The sequence below is a fragment of the Arachis hypogaea genome, chromosome 9 (assembly GCF_003086295.3).
Source record: "Arachis hypogaea cultivar Tifrunner chromosome 9, arahy.Tifrunner.gnm2.J5K5, whole genome shotgun sequence".
NCBI classification, from domain to species: domain Eukaryota; kingdom Viridiplantae; phylum Streptophyta; class Magnoliopsida; order Fabales; family Fabaceae; genus Arachis; species Arachis hypogaea.
Window position 1 is genome coordinate 108,262,417 of NC_092044.1, and position 19,163 is coordinate 108,281,579.

Below are 19,163 nucleotides of genomic sequence, written 5' to 3' on the forward strand. Positions count from 1 at the left end.
ATTTTCTTTTCGTTCTATGAGGGTCGGGGATCTCAGTAGGACCATCATTTCTCTTGTCTCTCTTAAGGGAAGGTCTCCCAATGGGTTTCTTATAGCGAGGTGACAGAATAGGCAATGTATCTAGCTTCTCCCAAAACTCTTGGCTTGGAACTGGAAGCATTGAATATTGATAGGTTGCATTGTATGCGCCCATCGTTAGCCAGTTATGGGCAAACTCCTCAGGTCTTCTGTTTTGATAAGCTAGGGCAGCACATACATACCTGCATGGTAGGCCAGTTAGTTGCCACACTCTACAACTGCATGTTCCCTTGCCTAAATCCACACTAACTTTTACCAGTAAACATTGTACTTCGTACACATTTCCAACATCGTCTCCAGTTGGCAGAGGTCTCCATTTATTGCTTTCTCTTTTCTCCCTCTCAAGTCTGCTCTATTGTGTAGGGGTTAATCTTTCGTTGTATCCAAATTAGTGCTTTCTTATTTCATGCTATAATTCTCATGACATAGCATCTAACTTCTTCAAGCATGGTGATGATGGGTTTTCCTCTCATCTTCTTAACCTTACTATTAAATCCCTCGCAATTATTATTCGTGTAGTTGTCCACCTTTGGGTATTCACTAAAATGAGCCCTACTCCATTGCTTGGGTTTGATCTTGTCTAAGTATTCCCAAGCTCGAACGTTGATTTTCTTAAGCCTTTCCATGGCAGCATCAAAATCTTGGGTAGTGGTCGCCTTGGCACATGCCCACATACACATTTTCATTTGTAAGTCATTCCACTTTTTTCTATAATTTTGCCATATATGCATGGCACAAAATCTGTGGTTGACTCCTGGATACATCTCTGATAGGACAGGTATTAATCCCTAACAACACAAGCATATATAACAATTAAACCAAAAATACTAGTTAAATAACAACACAGATGATTAATACATATCCAAGTAATTCAAGAGAAATACAACTCAACTCAATATTATGTCACACATAATTAAATAAATAATAATTTTAACATATCATTTTATCTCAATTTTTATGAGTTTTCAAGAGTACGTATCACTGTGTACTCCCATGTACTCCTCAAATAGAGACAATAATTTAAATTTATACAATCATATTTAGTATTTTTGCTTCTTTTTTAACTGATACAACAATATGTAGAACTTGTAAGAGGTTGAATAACAACACAGATGAATAATACAGGATTCAAACACAAAAATTCATTAATCCCTACTAGGTTTTCCAACTCCAAATAATCACTAACAATTCACTCATCATTAATCACTAACAAAATATATGAAGAATATTTTAACTTACTAAATTCTTAAATGTATTAGGTACCTTTTGCATATCTGACATGAAGTTAAATCCATTTGCTCTGAAATCTCTAATGTCCTCTTCTAGTATCTCTAAAAACCACTTCCAACTGACTTTGTTCTCAGACTCAACAATGGCATAGGCAATAGGGTATATGTGGTTATTTGCATCTTGACCTATGGTGGTAAGTAGCTGACCCCCAAAGTACCCTCTGAGAAAAGTCCCATCTAATCCTATAAATGGTCTGCATCCTCCAAGAAATCCCTTTTTACAAGCTTCAAAACATACATATATTCTGAGAAACAGAGAGTTTGAATTAGGTTGTGGATTAGTGTGTATCCTCACTGTGGACCCCGGGTTAGTTTTCAGTATCTCATTTGTGTAATCACGGAGCCTAGCATATTGAGCAATCTCAGAACCCTCTATCCTCTCCTTTGCTTTGCCCATCGCTCTATAGATTTTTCTTTCATTAATCAGCACATCATACTCATTTCTGAAAAATTGGTCAGCCTCCCTTACTGTCAGATTTGGTTGGACTCTTATTCTCTCTTCTAATTCATCTACAACCCATTTTCCGTTAGCTGACTTACAATGGTTATCTCTGCTGCAAGCGTGTTCATTGACAAACGTCTTGACCTGATAACTCAAGGGAAATGACCTCTTAGCACAATATATTTGCCACGGGCATTCCTCATCATAACAAATTGCTTTGCTTCTAGTTGAGTCACATCGAGGAAAGAATATGCTCCTTCCAAGGTTGATGTTAAACTTTTGAACTTCCTTCCTAAAATGGCTGAGAGTTTCAAACTCCATCCCCAACTCCAACCGAACTTGGCTAACAGGAGCATCAGCATTGCTTTGAGGAAAGACTAGAGGCTGATCAGCATCTTCATCACTTGCTATGCTTCTCAATTATTCGGATTCATAACAATGGTATCCAGCATTTTCATCTGAAATTTCTTCTGACTCAACAGGCACATAGATGGATGGAGGCTTGTCAGGATCGGGATTGTGTATGAAGGATTGTCCAGTTGGGGAGGCCTTTTTGCTGATCTTCTCTTGCTCACCTTAGGTCTTTCCTCAACTTGCTCATCTGTGTTGGTCTGATTGTTCTGAGGAGTACTGTTAGTATCAGATGGTGGGACTGGGTCTGATTCAGGGTTTGATTGTAAAAGTGGGTTTCTATATGGCTGTGGAATGTATTGGGTTACTTGTTCAGCTGCTTGGGCCTCGTTCTCACTAGATAATGAGACAAAAACTGCACTTGGAGATGTTGAACCAGCAGTATGTATTGGTTGCTGCTCTTCTTCAATGGGATTTTGTGAAGGCTGTGATTGATTGGAAGGTGCCTCATCTGTTTGCACAGGTGTTGTGGGAGGCTGAGATATCTATTTTGCTGGAGATATTTGTCGGGCCACATTAACAACATCCTCCTTTTGGGACTCAACCTCAATCTGGCTGCTTGCTTCATGGACATCTTTCCTATTCTGGACCTCACCATCCATAAGTCTTCTTCTTGGAGTCTTCTTTGGAGTTGAATTTCTCTTAGCACAAGTCTTTAATCTCACCTTTGATGGAGTAATATTCTCTTCAACAATAACAGGATCATTTACAGGGTGCTCTGTGTATAAGTAAATTCTGTTACCATTCTTCACAACAGCCTCATATAACTTAACTATGTCCATATCAACCCTTAACAATTTCAACCCATTATCAAGCTCCTTACCAGGTTCTAGCCAATAAAAATCAGTAATGGATGTATATCCAATGTCCCTTAGCAAATCATTTATGAAAAATCTATTGAGAGTATCCACATTAACCCTCTCAATCTCTGTTACTTCCCCACCAACATACCCAAGCTTCCCACATGGACCTCGCTCAAATCTCCCCCTATGATTAATACACAGAGTAATATGCACAGTGGCCATCCCTGCAATCAATACAGTATAGATATAATGTACCATCCCATGTAATTACAGACAACAACATAGCAATTGAAAATCTAACCCTAACCCAAAAATTCTGAAAACATTCTAAGATGGAAAAACTGGTAATCACATACCTCTGTTCTCTATGGAGTAACGATGGTGGGCTATGGATAGTGGACAACGAGATGCATACAACAATGGTGGACTACGGGTAGTGTGGACGGCAAGATGCAGACAATAGTGGCCTGCGGGTGGTGAAGCAACGACTTGATTAAACTGGAGAAATATCTCTGTTGCGAAATGGAGGTGCTCCGGTCTTCTTCTTCGATTTGGAATGGCAGTGGTGAGTGGTGACAACAATGGAGCTCTGCTAGGGCACAGAGAGAGTGTAAGGATTTTTTTTTCTATTTCTTAATAAAAAAAAGGGGTACACGTAGATAGGTTTGGAGTGGTTTTGTTGCCACGTAGGTTCGGATATTAACGGACCAAGTGCGAAACCAAGGTCAGGGTATTTCTGGCACACGGAGGTCATCTTCTGTGGTTACAAGGTGAGTTTCTTACTTCTATGGTTATATTTGTCAGCGTTTGTATCTTTCGTGGGTACAAATGGTTATTTACTCATAGATAATTGATAGATATAAAGTATCTTTAAAAAAAAGATAATTTTTCCATCTTGATGGAAGTGGCTCCCTTTATATAAATGCTGCAATTTTGTTATTAAAGTAAAGAAGCAAACTGAGTTTTGGGTTTCACACCTTGTCGACTCAGTAGGAGACCAACAAACCTATATTGAAGTGCTCAAACAAAATAAGAACTCAAAGTTCAACACCACACTAGCTACTTAACTAGCTAACTTGTAGTCTCAAAGCCAAGACTTAACATTTCTATCAAAGATGCATGCCCCATATGTTGACTTAAAGATCACAATTAACAATGGAAGCTGCAACCAAATGTATAAAGTGACTGGAACGAAGGCAAGCAGGGTGACGGGAATGACAATCCATGATCGGCCTCAGAGCATCAGGAAAAGAGCGGCACAAAAGACAGCCATCATGGTTGCAAGAGAGAAGAACATGGTGGAAAGACCTATTATCAACTTTGTAGGCAGTGACCTAAGAAAATCATCTTCTACATAGCGAGAAGTGAGGAGCCCCAGAAACATAAGCAGCGAAGTTGTGGAAGAGAAGAGTGACAATGCATCTGATATTATAAACAACATAAATAGGTTTTTATGCAAAAAGATTGGGTATCCCTTGTTCTGGTCATTGCCACCTGAAAGCAGCAGCAAAGGTTATCGTAGCTACAAGGGCTGCAACAACACTACAAGAACTAGCTGTTTCTTTGATCCATTTCTCACCTTCTTTCACCAAATCCTTATGTTCTGTCGTGAATACCTTTCTAGCTGTCATGCCTTCACTGTTTACACGTTCCTTTGTCACAGGTGGCATAATACTCTCCACTTCCTACACATATATGTACATACATATCGACGGGTGAGGCTAGGTTGTGTTTGTTTGTTGAGATATGGACACTAATTATTAGACATGATAATATATGTTTATCGTTTATTTGGTGAGACACGAATTTGAATAGCTACGATGGTGTATAAATATATATATAAGATACATGTATTTAGTATTTATTTTTAAATTGAGTCACGGAGACATAATACATAAGACACAAAATTTGACCCTTTTATTTTTAATTATTTTTAAAATCATCAATGTATAAGACAATGCAAAAGACGCAGAAAATAAAATTGACATTTGATTTATATGTATATTTTATACATTATTATCAAACATATTATAAAATTTGTGTATCTTTATAATTATGTATCTTTATGTATTTGTATATGTGTCTATGTCTCTTAAAGATACTAATCAATTCTACTAGATAACAAGTAATCTATCAAAAAACTGTTGAAATGTTAACATTTGTTATTGTGTATTGTTATAATGATAGTAATGACATTTGTTGTGCTAATTATAAAACAGCTTACAATATATATAAAACTAAAATAGCTTATTTGTTAATAAGTTGGAGCAGCTAGTAAAAAAAATATTTAATAACAAAAAAAATTAACTAAAAATGGTTAGAATTTATTTATTTAGTATTTATTAATTTTAGTAATAATTAATAAATATTAAACAAAATAAATTTTAATTTTTTCTCTAATACTATCAAAAGAAAAATACCATTTTTAGAGGATTTTTAAAAAAAATAAAATAATGAGATAAGATTAGAATTAATTTGACCTCTAAATTCTTCTTAATAATCAATTTAGTCTAAACTTTTGAATTATAAATTAATTTAGTTATTTTGTTAGTAATCTAATAATTAACTTGCATTATGATCTATTGATGACTAGTTGATACTTAATTATAATGAAGATATAAAATTTAATTTAGTCTCTCAATGGACGAAATAGTTCAGTACATTAATGACCTAATAAGTTAAATTAAATATCTTAATAATAATAGAGTAAATAGTTAAATTAATTATTTAAAGATTATTTATTTTTTAAATTAGTTGTTGAAAAATATTTTTAATTAAATTCGTCTTTTAAAAATTTTAAATTGGTCATTTTAGTCTTTTGGTCACTTCCGTCGCGAATGACGTCAAAATTTGTTGACATGATATGTTAAGTGACACCACAATAAATAGTTAGTAGTCCTAATTAGCAGCTACCATGATAAGATTATGAAAACAAATTAAATCAACCCCAAATTGAGTAATTTCAATGCCTTAAGCTCTCCTTAGTCTTTTCTAATTATATTTTGATTTGATCTAATTTCATAAACTTATGATGCTAATAGTCAATTAAAACTCCTATACATATGTTGTAGTATCACTTATTGTGTCACGTTAATAAATTTTGGCGCTGTCAACAAAGAAAATGATAGAAGGACTAACGCGATTAATTTAAAATTTTTGAAATACAAATTTGATTAAAAAAATCTTTTAAAAACTAATTTATAGAATGAGTAATCTTTCAAGAACCAATTTCATCATTTATCCCTTAATAACAATTAGGTTATTTAACTTTACTCATGGAGCAAATTAATTTTTATTTCGTAAAATAATATACCTTAAACCATTGGAGTTCTCTTGGATTTTTTTTCAATAATAAAATAAAAAAATTATTATTTTTTTAAACATGATTTTTGGACTTTAATTTTTTAAATACAATTTTTTTTGTGCATTTAAGCAAGTTTTCCAGACCCCGACGAACTCTATAAAAATTGGCAAATTCGCCTAATTCCGATTTTATAGAGTTCGCCTAACCCCGGCGAACTCCATTCAAGTTTTTTGAAACACGCACTTTTAGTGCATGTTTGGGCGCCATTATTTTGTAAAAAAAAAGATCTTTTTTCAATGAAAAAAGATCTTTTTTTATTTTTTAACATGTTTGGCAAATTTCTAGTAGTAAAAGTAAAAGCACTAGTAAAATAAAAAAAAAGATCTATTTTGAGAAACTGTAATTTATATTTTTTTTAAAAGATCTTTTTTCCTTAAAAAAAAGATGTTTTTCATGTAATAAATAAACAAAAAGTACTTTTATATTGTTATATCAAACATAATTGATAGATAAAAAGACCTTTTTATATGAAATATCCAAACAAAAAATTACTTTTACTTCTCTATAAGATCTTTTAAAAAACGATAACTCAAAAAAAGATCTTTTCTTAAAAGCTCACCCAAACAAGCCCTTAATCCATATCGTTGTCTAGAAAATAGTATATAGATTTACAAACAGTATATAGGAGTACACAAAAATACACGGACAACAAAAATACACGGAAAATAGTTATTTTTTTAAAATTTATAATTAAAAAATCCTTGTTAAATATGACTTATTCCTTGTTCCTATGTATTTTTAGAGACAATAACAATAGTTGCCATTGTTAAATATGGCCTATTTTTTTAATTTATAATTAGGGTTTTTTACTAAAATAAACTGTTTGGATTCAAAATTACCTGATTCCCCTGAAACAAATTCTGCAACGTGATTACCCTTTTTGTATTATTATATAAATCGTCCTAGGCTGCATAGGGTTATATAAAACATGAATCATCTCAGCCTAGGACGATTAATGCATTAACTTGTAAGCCAAATTAAACGTAAATCGTGGCAGGGCCTCTTGGGTTACAAAAAGAGTATAAATCGTCCCAGGGTTGTAGGTTTTACGTGTTTATAGGCTAAATCACACTGAGCTGTGACGATTTATACATTATTGGGACCCTCTTTAGCCTGGGACGATTTATGTGTTAGTTTGTAACACTAACTGGGTTGGGACGATTTATGCCCAAGTTAGTAACCCTAAGGACCCAAGGACGAGTCACATTTGCAGTTGCTGCGGCGTAAAGGGTGAGAGGAGGTTTGGGAGCCACCATTGTTCACCGGAGAGGAAGTTTGAGGGGAGAAGTGTTTCGGGTATGGGGACCAGCCGGTGGCGGAGGTGCAACTGGTGGTGGACAGAGGCGTCTGAGTGGCACAGAGGGTGGTGGCAGTGGGCCGCCGGTGGCGGGCTGGTGGAGTTGGAAATCTGTCTGGCGGTGATAATGGCCGCTAACCAAGGAGATATGTACCGCCTGAACGACATTGCGCATGTTGCCGGATTTATAGATCAAGAGGTAAGTTTTTGAATTTTGTAATGTTGTTGAGTCGATGCCATGGGTATGTTAAGTACATTGATATGTTGGATGATATAGTATGTTGGATGATATTGTATAGGGTGAATATGCATCTTAGAATATTTTTTTATTATGACGTTGCCGGATACCATGTTTAGTGATTTAGTTAGTTTTTGGTCTAGTATAAGACGTTAGAAATCAGTGTTCTTAATAGATTATGGAATTCGCTAATGACTGGGTGATGGTTCTGATGGCAGAATGATTAAAAAATTTGCTGTTGTTACTATTAATAGCTGAACAGGACCAGACCGGACCGGACTGGGATGGATCGGGCCGGACCAAAGCTGACCGAACCGAACCGAACCGAATCGATTAGGTGTGGTCAAACCCGGAGTAAAATGGTTTAAACTGATATCACTCGGTAAGACTGGTTCGATCGAACCGCTTGAGTTTCAAATTTTTTTAGAAATGTTGAAGTTGGATAATAAGTGAACATATGTATTTTAATTTTTATTTTTAAAAATTTTTATATGATTTATTTTTTAAATAATATAGGACCGGGTCAATCGGTTCAACCGGTGAATTATCGATTCAACCATTAACCCGGTGACTTGATCGGTTCGGTTCTGCATTTTTTGGTTATTACATTATATTGGTAATGTCGAATTGAACATGAAATGTTATTATGAACATATCCATTTTGATGCTATCTGTGAGTTGGATATTTGTCTTGGACTAAGTTATTTTCTATGTGTGTCTGTATAAGGACCCGAATTAATGATGTGCTTATGTATGCGTATTTTCAGCCAACCCGATGCGTTAGGAGCGTGCATCGGCAACAGAAGATGATACTGCATGATCGTATACTCCCGTACTTAGATCGTGCCAACCTATTACATGTTGCTCAGTTGAATGATTATTGGTTCAAGCTTGATGAGCCACTGATCAGTGCTTTTGTGGAGCGATGGCGTCTCGAGACGCATACATTCCACATGCCATTTGGGGAGTGTGCCGTAACACTGCAAGATGTGGCATACCAGTTTGGCCTTCCTATTGATGGTCATGCAGTGAGTGGGTGCCTCAGCGACTTCGAGCAGTTGATGGACGGTGGCAAGGCTGCATGGGTGTGGTTTGGAGAGTTAATTGGTGAACTCCCACCGGATGACTGCATCGATGACTTCACAGTTTCTTTTTCTTGGTTCAAGAACAAGTTCAGAGTATTGCCCGCTCATGCATCAGAGGAGACGGTACAGATCTATGCACGGGGTTACATTATGATGTTGTGTCCACTGCGCTGTTCACGGATAATTCTGGTGCCAGGGTACACTTACGGTGGCTCCCGTATGTTGCAGACCTCGATGGACTCGGCAAGTACAGTTGGGCTTCGGCCACCTTGTCTTGGTTGTACAGGTGTCTCTGTAGGGTTGCAAATCGGAATGTAAAGAACCTCGCTGGACCGTTGTCACTACTACAGTCTTGGATTTTTTGGCGTTTCCCGGCATTCAGGCCTAGAGGGTTTGATGCTATTCTCTGGCCGCTTGCTGCGAGGTATATCATTTTGATGCATAATCATTGTCATGCACATGTTTGTATCATATTTTATAAGCTCACTTCTGTTCGCTTTGTAATGGAGCAGGTGGGGTCGGTTTCTTTCGTCGTCGGATGAGAAGGGACCCCGTGTGATTGCTACCCGACACAAATTAGATAGGCTGACTGGCGATGATGTAAGTTTGAATGTCTATAATGCTATTCACTGCATTTCTGTTTTCATATACTCGGTTGGGGATGTTGACTGATTTCCATGTTGCAGTTCATTTGGATGCCATACAGCAGTCTTGAGGTGATCCAAGTAGTGCATCCTGACATACTCCGGCCTGACCACACGCTTTTTTGGAAGTCGACCACTGCGTTGATATACGTTGCGTCAATAGAGTGGCATCAAGTAGATAGGATTTTATCCCAGCTCGGGGGAGTTCAGCACATCCCAGAGCCAGCCATCAACATCGACTTCTTGTTATCGAAGGATGGTAGATGACCCACTAGGTGGTTTCCTGAGGTATTCGCCACATGGCATCAGTGTTGGGATGAGAGACGTCAGAGCGTGCTTTCCTTTCAGTTGGTTCCAGACCTCCATCCGTCTGCTGAATATCTTGACTGGTGGTTCCGTGTAGCACGTAGGTTCCTTTCCCATGATCGTCTACTCATGGATCCTCGGGCGGGTGGAGTTCCCGTAGATGCTCCAGTTCGGGGTCATGTTGCTGCACCTGCTAGGCAGCAAGGACCAAATGTGCCTGACAATAGGCGGAGAGCGACCCGTGAGCGTGTGGGGACTCGATACAGCCAGCCTGTTGGGGCAAGACACGAGGATGCTATTGGGATGGATGAGGATCCAGAGCATCACGATGATGATGGCAGTGGTGGAGGTGATGATGGTGATGACAGGGGAGATGATGGTGGGATTGGCCACCAAGGTCATCGAGGGGGTTGGGGGCATGGTGGGGGCGGGTCTGGTTGGGGTTGGGGTGGTGGAGATGGTTGGGGAGGAGGTGGCGGTGGGGGTTCTGGTTGGGGAGGGGGTGCGAGTGGATCCGGGTGGGGTGGCGGTGGTGGTGGTTCTAGTTGGGGTGGGGATGCCAGTGGATCTGGGTGGGGTTAGGGTGGTGGTAGTGGGGGAGGAAGTGGTGGAGCTGGAGGTGGATCAGGACGGGGAGGTGGCAGTACCTCCAGGGGGCATGTTGCTGGGCATCAAGCTGATACAGATGTTGCAGGGGTTGAGGGCACTTTATTTCATTGTACTACTGAGGGTGGGAGTGGAGGTGTCCAGGCCGATGCGGCCACGTTGTTCTCCGAGTTCGGTAGCCCGAACCAGATGGAGCAGGTATTCGGCGCTGGTTCAGAGTTTTTTGCAGACTTTGCCCAGTTTGGGAGCCCAGCTGGTGATTACAGGCCACAGTTTGATGGTGTTGCGGTGGATCTCAACGTCGATTTGAATGAAGTGCCGACTGGTTATCAAGGAGGCAAATTTTCTTTAGGAGGCACTCCGGCATCCGCCCTTGGGGGACTGAGACAACACCCACTGCCTGTTCTGCCGGAGCCTGCAGATGCTGCTGATAGCAGGCCCCCAGATGCGTTTGTCCCAGTCACGCAGCGGAGGAAGCGGGTGATCAAGCCGGCAAAGTGTGGCACTGGTTCACACATGTGTTAGTTATCGGACTCGGATAGATCTCGACCACTCAGTAGTGTTGTTTTTATAGTTGGTCTTATGATTTATGTTACTTGTGTTTGGTACATGTTTATGTTTGGTACATGTTTATGCTACTTTATCGGGTTTGTATCTTTACATTTGGTACATGTTTATGTTTGGTACATGTTTATGCTACTTTATGGGTTTGTATCTTTCCATTTGGTACATGTTTATGTTACTTCATTTGGTATATGTTTCGTTCGCGTATCACTAGCATGAGATAATACAAAATGATTATAAGTCCAAACAAAAGCATAGTCACTGTAAATCAACCAAATGATTCAAAAAATTAATAGAATTAAATTATTAATTTGTATGAAATCTTTTCTTTTTAGTTGGATGAAATCTTTCGAAAGTCTTGAATTTGTCTATAATTATAGACAATACCGCCTAAAATATAACTCTAAATAGAATTTCTATATTTCTAAAAACAAAAATAAAAGATAAAAAAAAAGATTTTGAATGATTTGAATTGAACAAGAATCACTTATCCTTTGAGAATTAATAAGAACACACAAATTGAAATACATATAGATCACCTTAACAAAGGTTTATAATGAATGTAAAAAAAGTACACGACATATTATAAAGAAGCATGAGTAATAGTAAAGATTCATAAGCTAACGGTGCCTATGCATTGCTACCTTCGTGCGATCCAGAAGCTCCCGAGCGTTGTGGATAGTTTCTTCTGGTATGACCTGGGGTCCTACACAGTCTGCATCTCTTGGGTCTATCCGGATCCGCCTCATCCATACTATTCCTTATCCTAGTGCTCCGAGGTCTTCCAACTGCAGCCCGCATCATGCCAGGATCAGGGATGACACGAGGTCCCTCGTATACGGGTAAGAGATCATCCTGGATAGGCGGAGAGAAACCCATGTTGTAAACATTGAACACGGTCTTCATGCGGTACACATCATCAACGTAAATCCTCCAGTCTAGTCTACAAAATGAGCATGCTGCAAGCACATGACGACACGGGTAGTGGAGGGCTTGAAAGTACCCACAGTCGCATGTGCGGGCGGATAGAGACACCCGACACACACTCATTGCAATCCAACCCGCAGTCGGCGCAAGTTCCTCAATGACAAACTCAGAGTTTTCCCTGTCATACAGATCCACCCGCATATTTCTAGAGGCTTGTAGATTCCTCTCGATCGCCTTCACAAGGGTCTGACAAAATTCTTGTTTTGCCCCGATCTGAGACTCGGCCTCCTTTCCCTTCCTCACAAAGAGCTCGGCCAAATGCCCATATGTTGACTTAACTAACGAACCCACCAGGAGGTTGTGTGTACCTTTAAACACGGCGTTGATATACTCAGAGATGTTAGTCGTCATATGACCATATCGACAACCACCATCCCGATATTGGGTCCACAACTCCAACCCAATCCTATCGCACCATTCAACCATTGCAGGATCTTCCTTCCGCAAAATGTCCATGTAATACCGGTGATCCTCTTCAGTCTTTGCATATGCGGCATTAACGAGAATCCTCCGGGCTTCCTTAGACTTGTATGATAGTGCAAAGTTAGTCGCGATGTGTCGCACACAAAATGCACGGTATGCCGTCGGTGGGAGCCATCCACCGTCCTCCGCAAGCAATGCAGCCTTGATGGCATTGTGCCGATCAGATATGACTAAAATGCCGGGTTGAGGGGTGACATGCTGGCAGAGGTGAGTGAGGAAAAACTTCCACGAATCGGTGTTTTCGCTTTCGACTAACCCGAAAGCCACTGGGAGAATGTTCGAGTTTCCATCTTGGGCAATAGCCATTAGAAGAGTGCCGCCATACTTCCCATACAAATGGGTCCCATCGATGGATATCAGTGGCTTGCAATACTTAAATGCCTCAATGCATGGAGGAAACATCCAAAATAGTCGATAAAAGAAAACCGTTGACGCATCCACAGTATTACCTATCCTCACAGGCGAAGTGCGCAAAAGCGCAATAGTCCCCGACATATACAATTGAACCCCGATGATCCAGCGTGGTATGTGGTTGTAAGACTCCTCCCAATCTCCATATATCTGAGCAATTGCCTTTTGCTTGCCCATCCAAACCTTCCTGTAGCTGGGCTTGTACCCAAACTTCGAAGACACCACATTCTGTAAAACCTTAACCGAGACTGATGCATCAGCCATCACCAACGATAAAATCGAGGAACATATGACATGGTAATCGAGCTGCCTGTGATCCATTGATATCTCCGTTGCTAGACACGTGTGTGTTCCATTGTACTTTCTAACTTCCCAGTAGCCTTTCCTCTGCCTCATAGTGACACGGATCAGCCAATTACAACCATTCCCGAACTGGACACACTTCCCATGATACTTCAACTGATCGGACTCAAACACTTTATACTCTACACCCCGTCGAATATTATAACTTTTAATTGTCAGTACAGCTTCCTCTTTTGTTTCAAACTGTTGCCCGACCTCAAATTCGTCTGTGCCAATCACGCTAGGCCTTTCTCCGTGAATCACCGGGTGATGCTGATCTACATTTGCAGCCTTGTTCATTGCTTCAAGGTCCAATGTGGTAAAGTGTCGAGAGTACTGCTGTGTGCCACTGCTACCATGGGTTTGAGCTCCCACGGCAACTGCGGTGTCCTCTTCGCCATCGCTCTCGTCACTAATGATTGGTGGCTCCGAATCTGACCCATCATCACCTATAGCCTCCGCAAACGGATCTCTCTCTCTTACCTCCATGAATGCGGGTGCACCGTCCACTACAGATGTAGATCCCATCGCAGCTGCAAGCTGGCCGAAGCTACGCCCATCACCCAAGTCATCACCCGAGACAGGCAAATCAGCAGCAAAAGATGGGGACAAAACAAGTGGAGTTGCCGGTTGCCCTGCTGGAACGGTGGTGCAAGTTCCTTCTATGACGCCAGTGGGCAGATTCGGAGCAGATCCCCCGCTGCTTCACGCAACCTCAACGCGCCTAAGTCGGGAAATCTTGATTGACTGTGAAATATAACTCGCATGTCGTCATCACCCAACATCGTGTACTTCCCAAACTTAACATAACCTTGCTTTAATGATATCGGAATACGAAAAAATAATTGCTTCACGCGTTTTTTACCACACTTTTCAGCCTTCTCTAATATACTATTGTGCAAATCCATCAACATCGTTGACGGAGTTATAAACACACCTATTTGCTTTTTACTAGAAAAAGTTACACCCTCACTTGTGTTTTCATCAATTTTTCCCCGGTGATGCACTAACAAAAAAATACTCTCCGCCATCTCTCACACCCTCAACAAATGTCCCGTCTGACTCATCCGTTTGAAACTCGTTTATTTATAGAATTTTTGCCTGCATAAATCGTCCTTGGGTCCTTAGGGTTACTAACTTGGCCATAAATCGTCCCAACCCAGTTAGTGTTACAAACTAACACATAAATCGTCCCAGGCTAAAGAGGGTCCCAATAATGTATAAATTGTCACAGCCCAGTGTGATTTAGCCTATAAACACGTAAAACCTACAACCCTGGGACGATTTATACTCTTTTTGTAACCCAAGAGGCCCTGTCACGATTTACGTTTAATTTGGCTTACAAGTTAATGCATTAATTGTCCTAGGCTGAGATGATTAATGTTTTATATAACCCTATGCAGCCTAGGACGATTTATATAATAATACAAAAAGGGTAATCACGTTGCAGAATTTGTTTCAGGGGAATCAGGTAATTTTGAACCCCAACCAGTTTATTTAAGTAAAAAACCCTTATAATTAAAAAAATTCTTGAAGAAGTAATGCTTATTATCCGTGTATTTTTTGTGTATTCTAGTATACTGTTTGTAGATCTATATACTATTTTTTAGACAATGATATGGATTAAAAATGCGTGTTTCAAAAAACTTAAGTGGAGCTCGCCAGGGGTTAGGCGAACTCTATAAAATTTATAGAGTTTGCCCGGAATTAGACGAACTTGTCAATTTTTATAGAATTCGTCAGGGTCCGACGAACTTGCTTAAATCCAAAAAAAAAATTGTATTTAAAGAATTAAAGTCCAAAAATCATGTTTGGAGAAATAATAATTTTTTTTATTTTATTATGGAGAAAAACCTGAATTCTCTTTGCATTTGTAGAAGCGCCCCAGGGATAGGAGTAAGCTGTGGGGGTGGAGCTTGCAATGCAGCCATTTGAATTTTGAAGCATAGAATTGCGATCCCTGTCTGTGGATGCTAAGAATAAGGACTTCATAGTAAGGCCATGCATGAGATTGTAAACTTGTGCTTGGCGATTCTGAACGGCAACAGAAAATAATGACCTTCCATCTTCATTGCTGGTCCACAAAAGGGAAAAGTATGCCTTTAATGCCTCCACAATGAACCCAACATTCCCTCGTTCTGCTGCGATAATCACCGCATTTCTTATTCCACTCATCGATTGCTTCGTCATTGAAAGGAGATATTGCATTACATGAAGCGCGAAGCAGTGCAAGATATGCTCTCCACCTGTTGTATGTATAAAAGATTCTTTTTAGGAAAAGTATAGGGAGCCAATAGTTTAAGCGTACAATGTGTACAATGGAAGTTTAGAAAGTATTAGAGATATGACCATTAGTGTTACATTATTTTGTCAGATTACGCTTTTAGGATGAGTGGGTTCATGACATGGTATTAAAGTTTTAGATCCGAAAGGTCAAGGGTTTGATCCTTGGTGAACTCCAAAATTAACTTAAGTTTTTAGGATGAGATGTTTATTATCCCTGGTATTCGGATGGTTATTCTGAACTTAAGTTTTTAGGATGAGATGTTTATTATCCCTGGTATTCGGATGGTTATTCTGAATAGTGTGGGTGATGTTCATTTTATTCATAGACCAAAAGTTTAGCCCATTGTACACATTATACACTTAGGCCATTGACTCCCTAACACTACCCATCTTTTTAACATCCATATATTTTTTGATGCCACGTTGTTAGACACTTATTCCTAACCAAGAAGTGCTTTATTTTTTGGATTTTTTATGTATAAATAAAATAATATAATATTTACCATATATTATGGCATGTTCAGAAAAAATTATATTTTTTATTATATATATTTTATTAGCACGGCAAAGAAAATAATTATAAATATATCTCATTTATACTATTAACTAAATATATATAAAAAATTTAAATATGTATTGTAATTACATAATAGATAAGTTTTAACTTTTTTTTAAATACATTTTATTAGCAATGTAAATAAAATACATTCATAATTATTGCGCCGAAATACACACAAAAATATCATATAATTCAATTAATTAACGGTGTTCAAAGTATAATATGGATCAATTTAAAAAATAAAAATCAATCGGATTAATCATAATGTATCGCTTTTATGTTTATTTTTTTATTTTTATTCAATTTAATTCAAATAATTATGATTTATATAATATTAATTTAAATTTTTTTAATTCATTTTAATTCAAACAGTTGTAATTTAAATAAAATTGATTTATATATTCAAATAATACTAACCATCATATAATATATTTTTTATTATTGTATTATATTTTATTATTTTCAATATTTTATCACATAACATAAAATAGTTTAACTCGTTATTAAAATATTTAATTTAAAATTTTGTATATATTTTATGATTATTGATGTAATAGATTTTATTTATATATTTTATAATCAATCATAAAATATATAAAAAATTAAATATTTTTGTAATGAGTTAAAATATTTTATGTTATGTGCTAATGCAATATTAAAATAAATTAAATTTCTTATAATAAATGTATATCTTATATTATTATTATTATGATTATTTAAATCATCAAATAATTATCACTAATTCATCTATATAATTATTGCTGATAGATATTTTAATCAAATGAATTAAAGTTTATATTATTTTAAACTTACAAGGCATGACCGTTTACATCTTATAATCAGATGTTAGAAAAGTGTTATCTAGACCTCTATAATAATCTAATGAATAAATGACTATTTGTACCTATGAGAGATGAAAATGCTGGTATTTGTACCTACGATAGCCTGAAACTAAAGTTATATCCATGATAGATGCTCTCCGTGTGACAAACGTGTCATGACTTGGATCTGAGCTTGGTTCGTGGAAATCCGATCCTAAGTGGCACTCCCTCTCTTATCTTCAACCCCTCTCTCTCTCACTTACACACACTCTTTCTCTAACAATGGCTATTGATTCTCCATCTTAGGGTATTCCAAACCCCAGTGGCCGCCAGATCCAAAAGACCTTCAACAACATCAAGATCACCATCCTCTGCGGTTTCGTCACCATCCTTGTCCTTCGCGGCACCATTGGCGTCAACCTCTCCTCCTCCGACGCTGATGCCATCAACCAGAGCCTCATCGAGGAGACCAACCGCGTTTTCGCTGAGATCCACTCCGACTCTGATCCCGTCTCCGACGACAACGACACCCCTTTCAGCCCCAACGCCACCGCCGCCTTCTCCCTAGGCCCCAAGATCTCCGATTGAGATCAACAACACCATCAATGGCTCCAGCAAAACCCTGAATACCCTAATTTCGTGAGAGGTAAAGCTCGAATCTTACTTCTCACTGGTTCACCTCCAAAACCCTGTGACAACCCAATTGGTGATCATTACTTGTTGAAGTCGATTAAGAACAAAATTGATTACTGTAGATTGCACGGGATTGAGATTGTGTACAATTTGACGCATTTGGATAAGAAACTTGCTGGGTATTGGGCCAAATTGCCAATGATTAGAAGGTTGATGTTCTCACACCCTGAAGTGGAGTGGATTTGGTGGATGGATAATGATGCTTTCTTCACTGACATGGTTTTTGAGTTTCCTTTGTCTAAGTATGATGATTACAATTTGGTACTTCAAGGTTACCCTGATTTGTTGTTTGAGCAGAAGTCTTGGATTGCTGTAAATACCGGCAGCTTCTTATTTCAGAATTGCCAGTGGTCTTGGATTGGGCTCCCATGGCCCCAAGGGTCCAGCGAGGAAGGAGGCTGGTAGGGTCTTAACTGTGAATTGCTAGTGGTCTTGGATTGGGCTCCCATGACTTCGTCAGGCGTGAAGGGCGGAGTGGATGGTGAGGGAGCAAGTGTTGAGGAAGAAGGGGCCAGAGTGGGGTTTGGAGAGTGAAGAATGCGGAGACGTGAATGGTGGAGAAGGGGAGTCAAAATGAGAGAGAGAGAAAGAGAGAGAGAGAGAGAGATATAGAGAGAGAGAGAGAGATTGAAGATAAGGGAGAGAGTGCCACTTAGGATCGGATTCCCACAAACCAAGCTCAGATCCAAGTCAGGGTACTTTTGTTTCACGGAAGGCATCTATCATGGGTATAACCTTAGTTTCAGGTTATCATGGGTACAAATGTCAGCATTTTTATCTCTTATGAATACAAATGATCATTTATTCATAATCTAATGTTTAATATTTTGCAATACCTTTTGCTGATCCGTAGACATACTTAAATTGCAAATACAAAAAGTTCCTAATTGGCTTGGATATATTTTTTTTAGTTCTTTTCAAATATTTGATTGACAATTTAATTAAACAATAACTTGTTCATTTAACAATATTCTAAAAAGAATTATACATGTTAAAAAAATCATGTTTAAGAAATAATAAAAAATTAGTTTAAACAATCTAAAATTATTTTATTTAATATTTATTAATTATTGTTAAAATAATTATATAATTTTAAGCGTAATAAATATATAATTTCAAAATTCAAATATTATGTTGTATAAGATAACTTTAATATTATTCTTTAATATTACAAGAAAAAAATTTCAAAGGAGCATTTAATTATTGATGCAAATAATTTTTTTCTTTAATATTTTAGTTTTTTGCCAAACTTCCTTGTATGATTTTATTAAAAACAATCGTACTTAAGATTAATTTGGAGCAACGTGAACAAATATTCAAATTAATCGAATAATTATTTGTACTTGTTAAATGTGACCGGGCAAGAATGCAGGCAAAGTTTACTTAGATGAAAATGCAGTTGCGTTAGAGAAATCAATCGACGGAAGAAGGAACTAACTCGGGAGGACTTCGAG

At 38.1% G+C, this 19,163-nt stretch overlaps 1 protein-coding gene and 1 pseudogene across 1 annotated transcript; one reads left to right on the forward strand and one right to left on the reverse strand.

Annotated features, from left to right (window-relative positions):
* Positions 1 to 11,757: 11,757 nt before the first annotated feature.
* Positions 11,758 to 13,839, reverse strand: LOC112709473 (uncharacterized). Its single transcript, XM_025761354.1, has one exon. It carries the CDS (start codon positions 13,837 to 13,839, stop codon positions 11,758 to 11,760), a length of 2,082 nt encoding a protein of 693 aa, XP_025617139.1.
* LOC112709474 (probable xyloglucan 6-xylosyltransferase 3) lies at positions 13,838 to 18,136 on the forward strand (annotated as a pseudogene).
* The last annotated feature ends 1,027 nt before the right edge of the window (positions 18,137 to 19,163 follow it).

Excerpts from the sequence above, each read along its gene's own strand:
- LOC112709473 (XM_025761354.1), bottom strand. The coding sequence starts at position 13,839 with ATGGAGGTAAGAGAGAGAGATCCGTTTGCGGAGGCTATAGGTGATGAT.